Genomic DNA, 19,904 nt, shown 5'->3' with positions numbered 1-19,904 from the left:
ACCTGATCTGTGGAGGGCAGTGTACAACCCTTTTATTTTCAAGTGTCTGGAAGTCTTCACCAAGAAGGCTCTCTGTTGAATTACATACTAGTTGGTTATTAAAAGACTCCACTGAAAAGCCCTGCACAATGCCTGGGCACTCAAAACACGTGTGTCTGAGGAACGTTTGGAGGAGGCAGGGAATAAAGGTCACACTGAACCCGAGGTGGAGAGAGCTAGCGGGAGGTGGGGTGGCAAGCGGAGGGGATACAGCCGACAGAACGAGCGGTAGGACGCGACCGCCGAAGATGAGGGGCGGGAACTGGGAGAGACTCTGTGGGAAAAGAGGGGGGGCGGACAGCGCGAGCCTGTGAGCTTCCCGCCGGCGCTCCCGGGCCCACTCGGAGCAGGCGCGTTGGAGCGCCGGCCTCCCCCCGACTCCCCCGCGGTCGTCAGGGCGCAGGCTCGCGTCTGGGCGGCCGCTGGGTCCACAGTCGTCGCCTCTGCTGCTCGGTCCTGCTCCCCGCATCTTCCGTCCCCGTCTCATCGCGCCTTGACTGCCCCAGACTGGCCTGATTGTGGCGGAGGTAACTTCCCCCAATTTCCTTCCCCCTCACGTCCCCGGCCACTTCCTCGCCATTCAGTCCTCAGGCACCCCCTGCCCCGCCCCATTCCCCTCCGAGGATCCACGTCCAAGGTCTCCCTTATCCCAGCCATCTCCTGCCACCCCGCCTCCTCCTCTACTCCGACCGCCCGGTCCTGGCCCATCCTCCCAGCGCCTGGGCCTTCCCCAGCCTCCCGGCGGCCCTTCCCGCCGCCGCGTCCTCAGGCTGGCGAAGGCTCGGGGTTCCCGGGGCCGGGGTCGCGCCTGGCCGGGCGTAGGATGCTGTCCCGCCTCAGAGGCCGCGATGGGCACCTTACGGACGCAGAGGGCAGCCTCCCCACCAAGCCTTCCGGGATCCGGGGTGAAGCCTCAGAGAGAGCCCTAGGGATAACTTGTCGGAGGTGGTCACGGTGAAACTCCTGTGTTTGACTTTAGTTAGTGATAAATTGAGCACCAAAGGATGGACGCGATTTCTTAGACTGGTCCGTGGTGGGAACCAAGGAAGAACTTGGATTATCCTCTTGAAACTGTATTCGCCAATTTGTTTTCAATAAAGGTACTTTTTTTTTTGTAGACTTAACATATTACTCCTATTTTGTGAATGTGATTGAGTTTTTAAAGATTGTTTACTTTTTTCTATTAAATAATTTTACTTGGTTCATGATGTTTATTATTATCCATGAGTAACATTAGTGTTTCGAGAGCCAGCAGTGTGTGGCATAAATAACCTTTTTTTTTTTTTTGTATTTTAAGTCAATCTCTTTTTTTTTTTTTTTATTAAGCTTCAAGTGAACATTTACCATTCCAATCAGTCTGTCACATGTAGGTTTACATACATCTTACTCCCTTCTCCCATTTGCTCTCCCCCTATTGAGTCAGCCCTTACAGTCTCTCGTTTCGTGCCACATAAATAACCTTTTGCTACACAACAGCGGAGGTGTTTTTTAAAGTTCGGAAAGATGAAAAACCATCCGTCAGCAAATTCTGTAAGGGCTGTATCTTGAAATCTTAAGATAGTCGGCTGTCTTTTTAGCTTTTACATTTTAACTGCAAAAATTAGGTATTCGTCAGGAATATTTAATCCCTGGCATCCTATTATTTCATCTGTAAATACTTAAGTATGGATCTGTCATGTCTTGGAAAGATAAGGATTCTTTTTTTTTTTTTTTTAACATTAGTGTAGTGTAGTAGAATTACCATACAACACCAGAGTTAACATTAATTTCTTAATATCATTTAATACCCAGTCATGTTCAATTTTCTCTGATTGTCTTTTTTAAATTTTAAAGTAATTTCAAGTTTACAGAGAAGTGGCAAGAATATAAAGAACTACTCTTTTTTTTTACTCTTAAGTTTTACCCAGATCGACCAGTTGTTTGTTTTGCCCAATTTGCTTTGTTTTTTTATATATACACACACATTTTTCTGAAGTGTTTGAGAATCAGTTGTTTATCATGTACAATATTTCCTACAGTACAGTTATCAAATTCAGGAAAATTAGCATTGATAAAAAAAAAAAGTGGACATTACCTTAATCAATGTATAGTCCATATTCCAATTTTATCAATCATCCCAGTAATATCCTTTGTAGCAAATTTTCTTTTCTGGAGCAGGATACATACACTTCAGGATGTTGTATTGTGTTTGATTGTCTTGTTCCGTTAATCTTGACCCTGGAACAGCTCCTGAACCTTTGTTTCTTATGACATTGACATTTTTAAGGTATGGTGGCCCATTATTTTGTAGAATTTTCTCAATTTGGATTTATTCCCTCATGAATAGATTAAAGTTTTGGATTTTTTGGCTAGAATACTATATAAATAATGTTATGTCCTTTTCAGGCTATCACATCAAGAGCAGCGTGATGTCTGCCCAGTATTGGTTAAGATATTATCCCTTTCCTCCCCTGTATAGTTTTTTTTTTTTTAATACTAAGTAATTTACAGGCAGATACCTTGAGACTATGTAAATATCCTGTTCCTCATCGAATTCCTTCCTCTCCTTCTTGCCTGATTTAGCATTCATTGATGTCTCTTGCCTGAAATCAGTTTTTACTGTGATGGCTACAAAATGATTTTTCTCCCTCTACCAGTGTATTAGTATGGTCTCATTTATTCTTTAATAGGTGTAACCCATTACCCATCTTATTTACTCTGATGCTTAAAGTGTCCCAGATTTGACCTGTGGACTCCCCTTGAAGCTGGTTCCTGTTTCTTTTTTTTCCTGTTTTTCTTTTTGTCATGTCCTCCATCATTCGTTTACTTTCTTTGTTTGGAACAAGATGTTCCAGGTTCATCTGGTTCCTTCTCTCTGTCCTGAAATGAGCTGTTTTTTCAAGGAGCCTTGGTTCCTCTTAGAGAGGAGTGGTTTTTAGAAACCAAGACCTGGGTGCAGGGTATTCGTTTCTACTGCTTTTAGGCCCCTTTAGTGGCCAGACCTAGAAATAATGAGTTTTTATACTGAAGTCTCTAATTCTATCTAACCCAACTCCGCATGGGTCTTCCTTACTTTTCCTCATTCTATAATTGTATCCTTTCTACACTAAGAATGCTGATTCCCATCAGCGTCAGTATGTACACTCATTCGCATGACCCTATAATACACACAAAATAGCTTCAGAATTTATACCCATACCCCAACAAAAAAAATTACTAAGAGGAGTTTAAGATTTATTTGTAGTTGTTTTTATCTTCACACTGATAGTATATAGGTAAAATACTGTGTTTAAAAGTTACTTAGATTAATCGTTTTCCCTTCAGTGTGGTAATTTTATTCATTTGAAATATAGTTGGGTTCATTTGCTTCTCTTTGTATTAAGTTGTAGGTTTGTCCCACCCCATTTTTGTTGATTTAATTAACCTGCTTCCAAAAGTCAAAACTGTACAAAAAAGCATACTCAGAAATATCACTCTCTCCCTAGCCTTTCCATTTTGTTTGCCCTACCTCTAGTAGTTAATCTATTGTGTTAATTTTTGTTTCGTTTTCTGGTGTTTCTCTTTGAAAAATTAAACAATACGTATGTTTTCTTTTTTCCTTCCTATACAGAAAGTAGCATACGATTTTATTTTGCACTTTACTTTTTCACCTAGCAATATATCCTATAAATCTCAATTCATAGAGATCTTCCTCCTTCTTTTTGGCAGCTCCTGAATATCTATTTTGTTTGTTTGTAATTGTGGTAAAAATGCATACAACAGAACATTTGCCAGTTCAGTTTCTACATGTATGTTTCATTGACATTGATCACATTCTTCATGTTGTGCAACAATTATCTCTATCCTTTTCCAAATTATTCCACGACTATTAACATAAACTCAATGCCCTCTAAACAAAAACTCCCCCTTCCTCCCTTCTTCCTTCTCCTGGTAAAAACCAAACCAAACTCGTTGCTGTCCAGTCGATTCCGACTCATAGTGACACGATAGGATAGAGTAGAACTGCCCCATAGGGTTTCCAAGGAGCAGCTGCCAGACTTTTGGTTAGCAGCCAAGCTCTTAACCACTGTGCCACCAGGGCTTCCCTCTCCTGGTAGCCGCTTAAAATCTCTGATTTCTGTATATTTGCTTATTTCATATAAGTGAGAGCATATAGTATTTGTCTTTTTGAGACGAACTTATTTCACTGAGCATAATGTTTTAAAAAAGTTCATCCATGTTCTGGTATTCATCAGGACTTCCATTTCTTTCTTATGGCTGGGTAATATTCCGTTATATGTATATGCCATGTTCTGTTTATCCATTCGTCTATTGATGGGCATTTCCATTGTTTGCATCTTTTGGCTGTTGTAAAAAGTGCTGCAGCATGCATTGGTGCACAGATTTCTCTTTGCACTCCTTTCATTTTCCTGGGTATATATACCCAGGATTGGGATTGCTGGTTTGTATGTGGTGAATATCGTTTCACAATTGGTTTATTTGAATCAGGGTCCAAAAGTCTCCGTATATTGCGTTTGGTTGTTACGTCTCTTAACTCTTAATATGTAGCAGTCCCCCCACCCATTTTTTTTTCTTTTAATAACATTTATTTGTTGAGGAAGCTGCATTATTTATACTATAGAATTTCTCACACTCCAGGTTTGGTTGATTCTGTTATTCTGGTATGTTTAAAATATTTTTTAATTCTCTTTAGTCATAAAATCTTCGGCCGTTTCAAGGGAAGAGGCATAGACTATACCTTTCAATTGGAGGAGCATAAAGTCACATTGTAAGAAGAGCATATGGAATGGGAGATACTGTTGTGACCCTCTTTGGGGAATACATTGTGTGACCGTCTTTGGAAAGTACAATCTGCCACACTGAGAAAAGAAAATCACATAGAAACTTTATTGTCGGGATCCTTTCCTAGTTCATGTTTATCTTCATATTTTAAGAAATAGCTTGTCAAAAAAGCAAGTACATTTTGCCTGACTATTCAACAGATAAAATGAAGTGCTGGATGCATTATTATTCTCTTACCTTAAAAAGAAAGTTAAGCTGGTGAGAAAGTAATACACTAAAAGTTTACAAAAATTCTAAATTAAGATCCTCAGTAAATATTTTGGGTTATTATTGTTATTTGCAGCATCTTATGACTGTTACTTACTCAGCTGATCTTCCACAATCTTGACAAGCATGGAGATAAGATTAGAAGTTTTGACATCAACAAGTATCAAGCAGAAAAAACCGTGGCCACGAGTCTCTTGGTTGGGACAGGTAGAATTTTCTTTATTCACCCAATACCAATTTTAATATGGGTTAAATGTACGTTCTGCCTATAAGATGTAGGAATGTAATGTGTCCTTACAGAAAGAAAACACAAATTAGAAGGATTACCTGCTCACTGAACAGAATTTGTATATGTGTGTTTCGTTTTATTACAATGAGCATGTTCGTGTTTCCAGAAAGTTAAGTGGTCTAAATTTTTCCAGAAAGTTACGTGGTCTATCTAGAACAGAGTTCAACTTTCAAAAAATTTTTTTTCTGTATTTTTAAGTATGTTGAGATGGTATGTATCAAAAGGGAATATTTAATCTCTTAAACTCTCTCCTTCCAGAACAATCAGTTGAGTTTTTACTTCCATTATGATTTCTGTGTTTGTGCTATAAAGTGCCCCTTAGAACTACAAGGGAAGAAATAGCCCACAATACATTAACAATCCAGGAACATCATTCAGGACATATGGGATAGATTATTTGCCTTAGGGAAAGTGGGCAAGCCTCTTAAGATTATTAAAATTACAAAAGAAATAGTGTCAAATTTCTTGTGAGAAATAACACCATTAATTCACTTCCCCTAGGACCCTTACAGTGGTTCTCAAACTTTAGGATACTTGAGAATTCTCTAGAGACCTTGATAATACAACACAGATTGCTGGACCCTACTCCCAAAGTTTCTGATTAAGTAGGTCTGGGTGGGGTTGGAAAATCTGCATTTCTAAAATATGCTTTGGTGTTGCTGATACTGCTGATTCAATGACTGTAAAAACCACTGCCCTAGAATATATGAAAACAAGGTTAATTAAAAAGCACCATATTTTGCTAGATAATAAAAAATTATCAGAGTTGAGTTTATGAATTTCAGAAGCCATATCTGTTGAAACCTAACCATGCAATTTAAAACTTGCCCATACTACTGTTATGAATTGTTAAGGTTAAACAGCAGGCAGCCTAATTTTGGCTAGCAGAATTTGGAGACACTCCTGTAATTTTAAACTCCAAAGAAATTTAAATGCAATCATTATGTCATCGTGCCTAGTAATTCTGATAAGAGGTATTTTAAAATAGATTGAAAAATCTTTAGGTTCCTTTATGGTATCAACTTTAATGTTCGTCTTATGATTTGAGGTACAAATGTATGATCTTTCTTAAATGTTTCCACTTTGTTTTCCTTTCTAAGATAATTTGTTTAGATGAGACATTAAATGGACTTGACTTCGGCACCTTTTAAATCCTTCACATATTTTTTCTCTTAGGAAAATGAAGCTGTTTTTCTTTTGGATGATAAATTCATAAATGAAATTAATTTACACTCAGGAAGGACAAAGAAGAAAATTCCTATTCTGCAGCCTTTGCTGAAAGATGTTATTGTCCTAACAACGTCCAGTAATGGTTAAGTAGTACTGATATTTTTAAAATGCCAGATTAAGTGTACTTTTTAATAATTCAGGTTATAGATAAGGGAAATATATTACGTCATCAGTATTACATTTCTTTTTATTTTGAAAATAGATGCCTGGCTGGCTGGGGTACTCACTACAGGCGAACTTTTTCTTTGGAACAAAGATCAAGATTGTTTGAAAACTATACAAGCATCTAAAGAGCCTAATGAAATGATTAAAGCTGCAGTAGGTGGGGATTGTTATTTATTTAAATTGGTTTTACATGATAAATAAGAAGAAAAGAGGATGAACTATTTTCCTGTTACTATTGTATCTCTAGTATATATATCAAAAACCCATTGCCATTGAGGTGACTCTAACTCATAGCGATCCTATAGGACAGAGCAGAACTGCCCCATGGGGTTTCCAAGGAGCACCTGGTGGATTAGAACTGCCAACCTTTTGAATAGCAGCCATAACTCTTAACCACTATGCCACCAGGGTGTCCTTATATATATAATATAACATATACATATATATGTCTACTGACTCGACAGCAATGAATTTTTAAAAAATATATATATTTCCCTTTATAAAATGTATATATGTCTATATACATATAATGTATATTCAGCTCACAGTGACCCTATAGTATAGAGTAGAACTGCCCCATAGGATTTCCAAGGAGTGGCTGGTGGATTCGAACTACCAACCTTTTGGTTAGCATTCGAACATTTAGCCACTTCACCACCAGGTCTCCAATGTATATATATGTATGTGTTTGTATGTATATATATATATATGTGTGTGTGTGTATAAAATGTATATATTTGTATGTGTATATACACATAGTGTATATGTGTGTATTTCTTATTAGGTGCCGTTGAGTTGGTTCTGGCTCATAGTGACCCTATAGGATAAAGTAGAACTGCCCCATACTATGTCCAAAGAGCAGCTGGTGGATTTGAACTGCCAACCTTTTGGTTAGCAGCTGAACTCTTAACCACTGCACCACCAGGGCTCCAGTGTATTAGTATGTATGTATGTGTATGTATACATGTATGTGTATATATATACACACACACACACACATTAAAAGGAAAACAAACCCATTGTGGTTGAGTTGATTCTGACTCCTAGCGATCCTGTAGGATAGAGTAGAACTGCCCCATAGGATTTCCAAGAAGCGGCTGGTGGATTTGAACTGCTGATATTTTGGTTAGCAGTCAAGCTCTTAACCACTGTGCCACCAGGGCTCCACACACAACACACAACACACACACACACGTATTTGTATATTTGTACCCACTTCTCATTTATTGACATGGTTAGATTCCAAAGACCAGGTCATTATGCAAAAATCAGCCTTATGTGAAAATCTGTGTTATGTGAAAATAGATGATGACCACATCAGGTCACAAAATGGAGGATGACTGCATCATTACATAACTGCCAAATTACATCATTGCATAATTGCCAAACCTGTTAGAATCATGGCCCAGCCAAGTTGACATATAACGTTACCTGTTAATCACAGCCATCGCACAGCATCATTACCCTCCCATCGCGCCTTGGCATTCATTACTATTAGACCTATGTCGTTAATGATCAAAATAGTAGAAGAGTAGATTCTTTACTTTTGTTGTAAATACAAAATATGAGATAATGAGATAGTTGATAAGTGAGGAGTAGGTATGTAAAAAAAAACACACACATTTATATATAAAAGATATATATATATATATACACGTATGTGTGTATATTTTATTTGCTGATGTTTATCTGTGATACCCAGATTCGTCTTGCAAAAGAAGTCTGGCATGGCTAACATATCTGTTTAACAGTGAGTTCTTGATATCGCATATTAAGTACTTCATAAATTTTACTATTATTTGTACTTTTAATTTATTACTAGCACCTTAGTTTTAAGGAGTCCTTGGGTGGTGTAAACAGTTAAACACTCAACTACTGGCCAAAAGATTGGTCGTTTGAACCCACCCAGAGGTGCCTTGGAAGATAGGCCTGGCAATCTGCTTCCAAAAGTCACAACCTTGAAAACCTTATGGAGCAGTTCTACATTGCACACACAAGTTCGCCATGAGTCGGAATCAACTCGATGGCAACTAACAACAACCTTATTTTAACATCCTGAGTGGTAAGATCATTTGGGTTTCTTATTGTCTGGAATAGATAAATTATGTACTTTGTGGGGGGAATTCGGGCTTTAGAGGTTTAATTTCTTTTTTTTTTTTTTTTTGTTTAAGCAAGCTCTTTGAGATTGTATTTATATGTATCTGGAGATGGGAAAAGAGTTCTGCTTACAATGCCCTCTGGTTGCACATTCCTTTGGGAGTATTTGGATTCTAAGAATATCGTCTCTTCTAAAAGTCCTTCACTGGTGGGCCAGTGGTCCCAGATCAGACCTGAGGAGACAGTTCTTTTGCCTTCCACTGAAGATAAAGAAGCTGTGATACATGCCGTTTTCATAAAAAATGAGGTAAAATCCAAATCAGATAGGGGTTATAAGGGTTGTGATCTCAGACTCTAATAACAGACACTATCTGTGAAGTTATTCAGCAGAATGTGTAGTGACATAGCTTTGTATCTCTAGTCATCATTAATTGTTATACAAAATTGTTATAGTAACTGTGAAATTATTGTATGGAAAAGATAGTTTTTTATTTCTTGGTTACATTTTTAAAAAAATATTAAAAGTTGTTTGAACTTAGAATCTGCTTTTTCTTTACCTGGATTTTAAATATAACTTTATTTGTAATTTAACAAACTAGAATTGAGTGATATTAAGTAAGCCATTTAATTTCCAGGAAATAACTCATTCAGTCATTAAAAACATTTTAAGTAGCTGCTTGGTATTCTTTGTATGGATGGGCAAGATTTTACCCAATTCACTGACTATTTAAAAATTACATCTTGAAGTTTTGTTGTTTTTCTACTCCTACTACCGTCTCCTCTCCCCCCAACCCTGGATTGTTGCTCTGGTTTCAATAAGTATAAACGAAGAGAGAAAAATAAACATATAAAAATCTTTGCAGTTATATCTACGGTGAATGGCAGAGTTTTTGTTAGAGACTAAACTGCTATCTGTTTTCCCAATTGCAGCATGCCTCTTGCTCACAAAAATAAATATGTAGCCTTTAGCTTAATGTTAAGGATAAAATACAAACAGAATCGCAATATTTTCCATTTTATTTATGATGAGAATTGTATGTTTTATGTATCTTGATTTATTTTCAGAGTAATTTTAAACTAAAGTATCTTAAATTTATCTATAGTTATTTGGAGACTGCTGCTTGTGTTCATTTACTTTTTATTCTGGGGAATGCCTGAAGTTAACATTTCTGGCAGTTCGGTGGCATGAGAATGTATTTATACCCATAAGGTGAGGTAAATGTTCCCTTCTTCCTTATCTTCTTTCCCTTTTAAAAATGTTGTTATCTCTTGGCCTATATAAATATAACAAGATTGGCAAATATTAATATGAATTTCAACTTCTGAATCCCTACAAATTCTCTCTTCCATAAGTATTGCTCTATTTTTTTAGCTTTTATTTTCTAAATGTTTAATATAGAAAGTCCTTTTTTTTTGCTTGTGTTTTTTGTTTTGTCTCTCTTCTTGGAAGTGACAACACGTAAAATATAAAGCAGGCTAAATTTCTTATGTCTTATGGATTTGAAATATAAGTGGCACAGCTTCCAGCATCACAGCAATGCACAAGCCACCACATTATGACAAACCGACAGATGAGTGGTAGCATTTCACCCATTTCAGGAGGCAACCATATGATGAAGAACTGATGATATTGGAGGAAGAAGTCCAAGCTGCACTGAAGGCATTGGTGGAAAACAAGGCTCCAGGAATTGACAGAATACCAATTAAGATATTTCAACAAAAAGATCCAAATGCTGGAAGCACTCAGTCATTTAAGCCAAGAAATTTGGAAAACAGCTACCTCGCCAAGCAACTGGAAGAGATTCATATTTGTGCCTATTCCAAAGAAAGGTGATCCAACAGAATGCAGAAATTATTGAACAATATCATTAATATCACACGCAAGTAAAATTTTGCAGAAGATCACTCAAAAACAGTTGCAGCAGTACGTCAACAGGGAACTGCCAGAAATTCAAGCCAAATTCAGAAGATGATGTGGAATGAGGGATATCATTGCTGATGTCAGACAGATCTTGGTTGAAAGCAGAGAATACCAGAAAGATACTTGCTTGTGTTTTATTGACTACACAAAGGCATCCGACTCTGTGGGTCATAAAAATTATGGATAACATTGCGAGAATGGAAATTCCCAGAACACTTAATTATGCTCATGTGTAACCTGTACATAGACCAAGAGGCAGTCTTTTGAACAGAACAAGGGATACTGTGTGGTTTAAAATCAGGAAAGATATGCGTTAGGGTTGTATCCTTTTACTGTACTTATTCAGTCTGAATGCTGAGCAAATATAATATGAGAAGCTGGACTATATGAAAGCGAATACAGCATCAGAATTGCAGGAAGACTCATTAGTGACGTCCAGTGTGCAGATGACACAACCTTGCTCACTGAAAGTGAAGAGGACTTGAAGCACTTACTGATGAAGATCAAAGACTGTAGCTTTCCGCATGGATTACACCTCAACATAAAACAAAAATCCTCACAACTGGACCAATAAGCAACATCATGATAGATGGAGAGAGTATTGAAATTGTCAGAGATGTCATTTTACTTGGATCCACCATCAGTGCCCATGGAAGCAGCAGCCAGGAAATCAAATGACGTATTTTATTGGGTAAATCTGCTGCAAAAGACCAAAGTATTAAAAAGCAGAGATGTCAGTTTGAGGAGTAAGGTGTGCCTGACCCAAGCCATGGTATTTTCAGTCACCTCGTATGCATGCAAAAGTTGGACAATGAAAAATGAAGACCGAAGAAGAGTTGGTGCATTTGAATTATGGTGTTGGCGAAGAATACTGAATATACCATAGACTGCCAGAAGAAGGAACAAATCTGTCTTAGAAGAAGCACAACCAGAACGCTGCCTAGAAGCAAGGATAGTGAGACTTTGTCTTCGGTACTTTGGACACGTTGTCAGGAGGGACCAGGCCCTGGAGAAAGACATCCTGCTTGGTAAAGTAGAGGGTTAGCGAAAAAGAGGAAGACCCTCAGCGAGACGAATTGACACAGTGGCTGCAACAATGAGCTCCAACATAGCAACGAGTGGGAGGATGTGCAGTACTGGGCAGTGTTTTGTTGTACATAGGGTCAGTATGAGTTGGAACCTACTCCGTGGTACCTAACAGCTTATGACTATAAAATAATTATTTCAAAAAATGATGTAATTGAAACTTAAAACAGACATAACTTATTTGAACTTTCTAATACATTTATTTTTATTTATATATATATGTGTGTGTGCATGTGTATATATGCACACACACATATGTATAGAGAGAGAGCTGTATAACCACCACTAAAGGCAAGGTATAGAACATCATGACAATCCTCAGTTTTCTCCTCTGCACCATCTTAATCCTTGTAAAAATTGTTGCTGTTGTGTAGATATGGGTATCTAAACTGTTAGTGGAAGCAGGTGTATTGATGGTCGTCTAAAGAGCATGGTACTACTAACAAAACTCCAATGTTGAGTTTGTTTAACTAACTGGTAACTCCTCTTTACTGCTCTGAATGAAACTCTGAATGGTCACTAAGAGGCCCTCTCTGTATATGTGCACAAGTTGAAATTTAGGTGACCCCTTTAATTTTTTTTTTTTTAATGAGCTATCTAAGAGTTACTGTACTTACTGTTTGAATTTATTTCATTAATTTCTTAGATCATTGCCATATCAGGTTCATTGGGCACAACAGGACTGTTTTCTCTGCAGCCTAATTCCTAAATGTGAACCTGTAAAGTCAAGAGGAGCTCTAATTTCTGCCTTTTCAAGAGATGGCCTTACCCTGGCAGTAACTCTTAATCAGAAAGACCCAAAGGTCAGTAAATATATAATCTGTCTTAGAAAGTAACCTATAAAACAGTTTTTATAGCTTAATCTATAAAAAAGAGAATTTGAGATTTTTTTTTAACTGAATATTTTTTTTTTTAAATACAATTTTATGTTCTTTAAATTGATATTTTCTAATCCAACTTAACATTGTGGATTTTTAAAATTATTTTAAACTGTCAGCTTTTATAATTTTTAAAACTTGACCCTCAGAAGTGAAGGAGGATAAACGGAAAGGAGGAAAGAAGTACGAAGTGGTAACTGAGGTCTTTTTTTTTTAATTAAAAAAATTTTTTTTTGGTTAACTGAGTTCTTAAGGAGGAGCATAGTATGAAAAGACTCCCTGGGTAGTTTATAAAGGTAGACATAAAAGATCTCTAGGTCTCTAGGATTATAAGTAATGAGTAAAGTCATTTTAAAGGTTTGTGGTCTTTTTTCTTTCTAGGCAACTCAGGTATTATTTATAAACACCCTGAATTTTGTTACCCTCTCTGGTAGCCTTAAAGGATGTAGCAACAAGAATCCTGTCGTTCCAGCTACACTTATCAGGTAAGAACTCTTTTCTACTGCTAAATAGTGTTGTTTTCCGGTCATTTAATATGTTTAAGGTTCTACTAATTCAGTAGGTATCGTTTAGATAATGCAGTTTACTTCAGCATTTGTTCTGGGTAGAGTCTGTCTAAAAGCTGCTTTATGTAAACCCAACTCCCCAAAAAACCCAGTGCCGTCAAGTCGATTCCGACTCATAGTGACTGTATAGGACGGAATAGAACTGCCCCATAGAGTTTCCAAGAAGGAAGCATTAAATACTTTTTAAAGAAGGCCTGGTGGAGTACAAACTTCATGAACATGTTTTCTTTTCTCTTGCATTTCTTCCTATGTCTTCTTAGTGGGTGTGGAATTTGATTGAGTAGAGAAATACTAGGTTTAATTGAAGAGGCTGAAATGAAAAAGGCTGGGTTGTGAAAACCATTATTTACTCTGGGAGGCTGGCTTGTTTATGGCCTTTTAAATGAAGTTTACATCCTTTGCATCTAGGCCCATAGCAACATAGGAGATGACTGATTTTTTTTTAAATTTTTGTTGAGAATATACACAACAGAGCATCCATCAGCAACATCTACATGTACAGTTTAGTGACATTGATTTTACTCTTCAAGTTATGCAACCATTCTAATAGGAGATGACTTTGGATGGCAGTGAGCTACCAGCAGGACATAAGTGGGATTGTAGAATGGAAAGATTTCCTTTGGAGTCCTCCTACTTCCTTTTCTGAATACTTTTCTATGCTGTTCTCTGAATTTCCAAAATTTTCAAGTTCATCCAGCCTTGTCTCTTCATTTTCTTTACCTCCCCAAAAGTTCCTTTCCAAAAGTGTTATTGTTCTCAGTGAAGTGGTCTGTTTGCCTTAGGGTGTCCATCATTTTCCTGAGGAGGAGGTATTTTTTGTTTTCATGAAATATTAAGATTACCAAATATTTAAGGAATAATTACAATGACAACTTTTCCACTGATGAGTAGAACTCTAGCAAGCTGTAGCACTGGACTTGACATCTATCAGTAGGCCTTGATTGTGGACTTCAGTTGGAGTAAAATTCATTGCAGTTAACATGAGTGACTAAAAAACTATACTCTTTTTAGGGAGAATTTTCGTTTGATAAGTTGCTTATGAATCCAAGTAAATTTCTCACTGGTGTATTGTGTAGGGTAGCACGAGCTTCTTTTTCTTACTTACCTCTATCCTAAAACCAAAAAACCATTGCTGTGGAGTCCATTCTGACTCAGCAACTCTCTAGGACAGAGTAGAACTATCCCATAGGGATTCCAAGAGCGGCTGTTGGATTTGAACTGCCAAACTTTTAGTTAGCAGCCGAGCTCTTAACAACTGTGCCACCAAGGCTACATCTTTATCCTAGAAAGTAAAATTCATGAAATGTGTGTGGTAATTGCCTAAAATCCATTCTTTGCCCTCATTTTTTAAAATGTCTCATCCCTGCTTGGTACAGCCCAGTACAAGCTGTCAAAGACATTGTAGAGAGCCCTTTCTTAACGTGTTGGCTCTTGCTTTTTCTAGGTCCTACTGGGTAGGTGATATCAGCTGGACACATGATAATCTTTTTCTGACTTGTGTTTTAAAACGTGGCTCTCTGGTTTTACTGACCTGCCAAGGTGAATTGCTAACGTTAATTACATTTGGTTGCTCTATAGAATTTGGGCCAGCAGAATTTATCCCTCTTCATCCACTGATAACATATAGGTGAGATATTTGATTGTTTTAATTTGTTTACAGAACTTTTCTCTTTTGGTATTACTTTTCCTGTGTGTTTTTTTTTTTTATAATTTCCTCTTTCAGATTGTCTTATTCTTACTTTGAGTCTGTCATCTCAATATCTGTTTCTTATTTATAGTTCTCTTCTATTTCTTTTTGTGGCTTAATCCTGCTGAAAATTTGACATTGTGACTATGTAAGTATAAATCATTTACTTAAATATTCGGTAGTGCTAGAAAATTTATTTACTCGGATATGAAAGTTAATTAAAAAAAAAAACAAACCATTGCTGTTGAGTTAATTCCAACTCTTAAGAACGATATATAGCAGATATATTAAGATAAATTAATCTCAAAATTAATTTGGCACATGGTTTATCTACTTTTTTCCCAAAGAGAAAAAGTTGTTGAAAATGGATAGACAACTTTAGAATTTAGCCACTTTTAGTTATGAGATGGGATAACAGTTTGGCTCTGAAATCAGGCAGGTCAAGAGTCAAATCTTGGTTCTTTTGTTTATTAACTGTGTCATTTTGGGGAAGTTACTCTTTTCTGACATGTAAATTAAAAGCAATAGAGTAAATGTCCTAATTCAGGAAAAAAATTAAAAAGCCCATATAAACCTATAGATGATTTAATCAGTTATATTATGTTTTCCTGACAGATGTAGATACATTTAGGAGTCCCTGGGTGGTGCAAATGTTTGATATGTTCACCTACTAACTGAAACGTTAGAGGTTTGAGTCCATCCCGAGATGCCTTGGAAGAAAGAAAGAAAGTGATCTACTTCCAAGAAAATCTGTCACTGAAAACCCTATGGAGCACGGTTCTACTCTGACTCCCATGGGGTCGCCATGAGTCAAAGTTGACTCAACAGCAACTGGAGGAAAAATCAAAACCAAACAACTCCCCCCAGAAACAAGCAAACAAACGAAACAAACTGGGTAGACACGTTTAATGCTTTTGTTTCTTATTACATTTGCTTGCTTTGTCATTCTGTTACTTTTAGTGTAATTTTGCTTTGTTAATTTTCTTTGGAGTAATATTGTTTCCCTAAAGGTTTTTCTCTTACTGATTATTGTATTTTAATGTTTGTTTGCTAGACCACAGCAGTTTACATTTCAAGATTCCAATAATTCTGTAGATTCATCAGCTTCTGATAGTGACCCTACGAGACAGAGATTTTCCATAAAGGCTCACTCACGGTTACCCTACCTCATTATTTCTGATGGCTATATGGTCACAACCCTTCGATTTCTTGATAACCTGTCTCCATCAGTGCTCATGAGATCACTTCTACTTGATTCAACCCAGAGGCTTGAGAAAACATACCAAAGTGTGATACTGTCTAAGGTATAGTACTTTTTTTTTTTGTAGTACTTTTTTGGCATCACTGGCAAATAACTTAAAAGTTGGTGTCTTTTCCTTTTTCAAATAAAACTATACTGATAATAATGTCCTTGAATGATACATATACACTTTAAGATTTTAAATTTCTTATAATAAAATTACTGATAAAATTTTACTCTTGGAAATCTGTTATCTTTTCTCCTTTAGCCCAAAGGCGAGGGGCTGAACTTGCGATCGTTGGATTCCCTAAGGTCTAGTCTGTTAAAACAGCAAGGAAAGGAAAGTTCAGCTGATTCGACTATTCCCAAATTCTTGCAGGCAGAAGAAACACTGGAGTTAAATGAAAAAACAGAAGATTTGCAGGTATGTAGTAACAGTGTTTTATTTATTTTGAACAATTATGTATTGATTTTATTCCAAGAAACAGATTTTATCCCTTGTTAAAGGGAAGAGAAATTTGAAAATACTAAATTTATTCTAAGATACTACATGTTATTAATTATAATTTTCCCCTCATGTTTTAGGATTTTGAGGCAGAAGGAACTAATGAAGGCAAACACTTTCCAAACAACTTATTCCCTTTTTGGAACCAAAAAAATGATCTGTTATTCAGTAGTGTCAAGGAGGGAAGATTGGAATTTGCATCTATGTTTGATACGATACATGCAAAGGATGACACTGAGGAGACAGATAGAACCATTACAGAGCTGCTCTCTATCCAGAAAAATCTCCTTGCAGCGTGGAATATAGGAATTTCAAAAAATGTGACAGAAAAAAATTTAATGTTAAATTATACAGTAGTTTGTATCACTCATTTTTTCTACATTCTTCAATTTGTAAAATGTCCTTTCCCTAAACATCATATTTTTTTAGGCAAGAGCCCAACAGATAATGCATGGATGCTTAGTATCTTTCAGCTTTTCCATCAGTGTTTATCAATCCAGTATTGGGATATGAGATACCAGCAAGATGTGGAACATTTGGTGAAGCTGACCTCACAGACTATAAAACTTTTGCTGATTCAGCAACAGCAGGATCAGTTATTCTCAGAGAAGCTCTTAGCCTGTTTTTATTTACTTAAAATGGTGGCTTCAAATTTAAATGGCATATATAATCTTCAGCCTGAAATTATTTCTACATCAATTGATGGAAGTAGAACAGCAGATCAAGACTCATTGGTGGTACCTATTTTTCAAAGGTTTCAAAACTATGATTCTCAGGAAAAATGGTCTTGGAACTCATTTTTCAAGATACATCCTCAAGCAGTAAATCTTGTTCAACAGCCAAGCCACAGGTATAACTACTTTCTTGAATATTATTATACCATTGGCATTATAGATATTTTTCCTTTTTTAAAATTGAGATAAAATTCACCATTTCAAAGCGTACAATTCATGGGTTTTTAGTATATTCACAAGGTTGTGCAACTATTGCCATCACCTCAAAAGAAACTCTATTATAATTAACATAGATTTATGATTTAAAAATCTTTTAGGATTTATACCAAATGCTATGCAACACACATATAGGTATTGGGCAGCCGTGATAAGTTGGTAAGATTTTGATTTCTGCTTTGACCACAGTGCTTGAAACATTTATGAAGAATTCTCTGCTATATATTATGCATTTTTTGATTGTATGGATTCTGCATTATATTCAAGACTGATGAGTTTGTATATATGTTATATCAGTGAAGAATATAGGCAAAAAAAAAAAAAATGACTATGAAAGGGGCTATCCTGATTTTATCCTTAGTTTGAAATTTGCTTTTGATGATTACCTAATTTTGTGTGCAGATTGATTGTTCTCTGGAGAGCGTTGTACAAAAAAACTTTATGGTATCAAGCACAATTAAGTCAAAGCGCTCCTAAAGGTGACAGTCAGTTAACTGAAAAGATGACACATGAAGCATCTACTGTCAAGTCCCTGCTATGTCACATACAGGCTAACTTACAGGCTGCTGGAGATCACTTGAACCAAACCATGGAACTTAAATCTATAAATGGTCAGTATCTTAAAACCAATTTCTAACTCCATGAATAAGCACTATAGTTAACTGGGCTTTGATTTTATTAATTGGTTACAATTATTTGCTTCTCAAAATAATTTCTGGCTGAGAGGTATCCACTGAATTTGAAAATGAAGTAAATTTTTATAAGGTTGTGTAATTAACTATGACTAATTTTTGCTTAAAAACTTTTTAGGTGAAGAGTGTTTTCTATCAGGATCATATGAAGAATCTGTTCAGCTGTGGAAGAAATCTCTACAAGAAACTCTAGAGGAAGGTAGGGTTGTGTTACAAAAAAAACTTGCCATAATATTGGGTAAGAATGTATTTTAGTTGACTACAGAGATTAAAAATAATTCCAGATTTCAGTGTACTCATGATTTCTTAATGCTCAGATAGAAGTAGTATTGTAGACACCTTACCTGTCAGAAATACCTATTTGAAATTCTTCTTAGTCGTGGAATTTGTAGCACTGAGGATCATTTCAGTTACCTATAGATAGGGCTCCTTCTGCCCTTTTTTGATAAGTAGTGAAATCTGTGGTTGATTGTTGATGGGGAGAAAATGAGATTAAGATCATAAATAAAATAATGTTTTTGTCATTTAGAGGGACTGCAAATATCTAGATGGGAAAGTACAGATCAAATATTTTGCCACATACTTAGAAATTTAAAGAAACATGTAGCTAAGGCCTTCTGCCCTTAAGTCATTCAACTTTTAAGAATTTCCTGTGAGTTAGACTTGCTGTTGCATTAAATACGGGCTACATGGAGTTTTTAATGAGAATGCGTGGCTTTTAGAAACTGCTGATAGCTTTATGGTAAAAGACTGAAAGTGGAGCTGAGATGATAGAGGTTCTAAGGAGTGACCTTGGAGCTAGCCCTGGCTGCAGCTGCTACATGGTCAACTATGGCCAATTATTGACTTTATTTTCTAACTTCTATGGCTTAATATGTTTTATTCATTCCTCTATTTAACCAGTATTTATTTAGTGCCTGCTGTATGCCCAGAACTGTTCAGTCACTGAGGATAACTGAAATAAACAACTTTACCCTCAAGTTGCTTACACTCTGGAGGAGAGATTACAAAAACAACAGGGCTTTGAATTGGCTCATTCTGTTTTGAACCTCTGCTGAGAATTTGGATTTCTAACAAGTTCCCAGGAAGTTATTTGTAAGAATCACGTCCTAGGATCTTGTTAAGATGTAGATTCTGATTCAGTATATCTGGGGTGGAAATGCAGATTCTCAGCAGGGAGCTTGTTAGAAATGTAAATTCTCAGCAGGAGTTAGAACCAGAATGAACTAGTTTGAAGCCCTGATAAACAACTAGCACTTTTCTCATTTTGTTGTATGGTTAGGGTTCTAGGGGAGCACATAAGAGCACGTCACACACTCTGAGGATGGGATATGAGCATCAGTCTGGGAAAAATGGCTTGGCGGAGTTGGCTTTTGAAATTGAGTAGAAATTGGCTGTTTAAAGTAGTGAGAATGGTTTAAGCAAAGGATATAATATTCCAAAGGCAAAACTGCATGAGAAACCATGACAGTTTGGTAAACTGCAAGTAGTTTAGGAGGACTAGATTATATGACCTATGTGTGTAATATTG

At 36.6% G+C, this 19,904-nt stretch overlaps 1 protein-coding gene across 4 annotated transcripts in view; it reads left to right on the top strand.

Moving 5' to 3' along the window:
* The first annotated feature begins 413 nt into the window (after positions 1-413).
* The window catches only part of CPLANE1 (ciliogenesis and planar polarity effector complex subunit 1), a 182,258-nt gene continuing 162,767 nt past the window's right edge, over positions 414-19,904 (top strand). For 3 of the 4 annotated variants that reach the window (XM_049862496.1, XM_049862491.1, XM_049862512.1), the window contains exons 1-15: positions 414-566; positions 1,019-1,139; positions 5,144-5,274; positions 6,533-6,668; positions 6,789-6,908; positions 8,923-9,155; positions 9,952-10,058; positions 12,502-12,658; positions 13,115-13,218; positions 14,744-14,926; positions 16,041-16,290; positions 16,495-16,650; positions 16,812-17,581; positions 18,084-18,292; positions 18,492-18,572. In XM_049862496.1, coding sequence (XP_049718453.1) covers positions 5,194-5,274; positions 6,533-6,668; positions 6,789-6,908; positions 8,923-9,155; positions 9,952-10,058; positions 12,502-12,658; positions 13,115-13,218; positions 14,744-14,926; positions 16,041-16,290; positions 16,495-16,650; positions 16,812-17,581; positions 18,084-18,292; positions 18,492-18,572 — 2,587 coding nt within the window. In that variant the 5' untranslated portion in view covers positions 414-566; positions 1,019-1,139; positions 5,144-5,193. Of the gene's footprint in view, positions 567-1,018; positions 1,140-5,143; positions 5,275-6,532; positions 6,669-6,788; positions 6,909-8,922; positions 9,156-9,951; positions 10,059-12,501; positions 12,659-13,114; positions 13,219-14,743; positions 14,927-16,040; positions 16,291-16,494; positions 16,651-16,811; positions 17,582-18,083; positions 18,293-18,491; positions 18,573-19,904 lie in introns of those variants that run through there. The other variant, XM_049862506.1, reaches the window with a different exon arrangement.

Source organism: Elephas maximus, chromosome 2, assembly GCF_024166365.1.
Source record: "Elephas maximus indicus isolate mEleMax1 chromosome 2, mEleMax1 primary haplotype, whole genome shotgun sequence".
Classification (NCBI taxonomy): domain Eukaryota; kingdom Metazoa; phylum Chordata; class Mammalia; order Proboscidea; family Elephantidae; genus Elephas; species Elephas maximus.
This window is presented reverse-complemented; position numbering and strand designations above follow the sequence as displayed.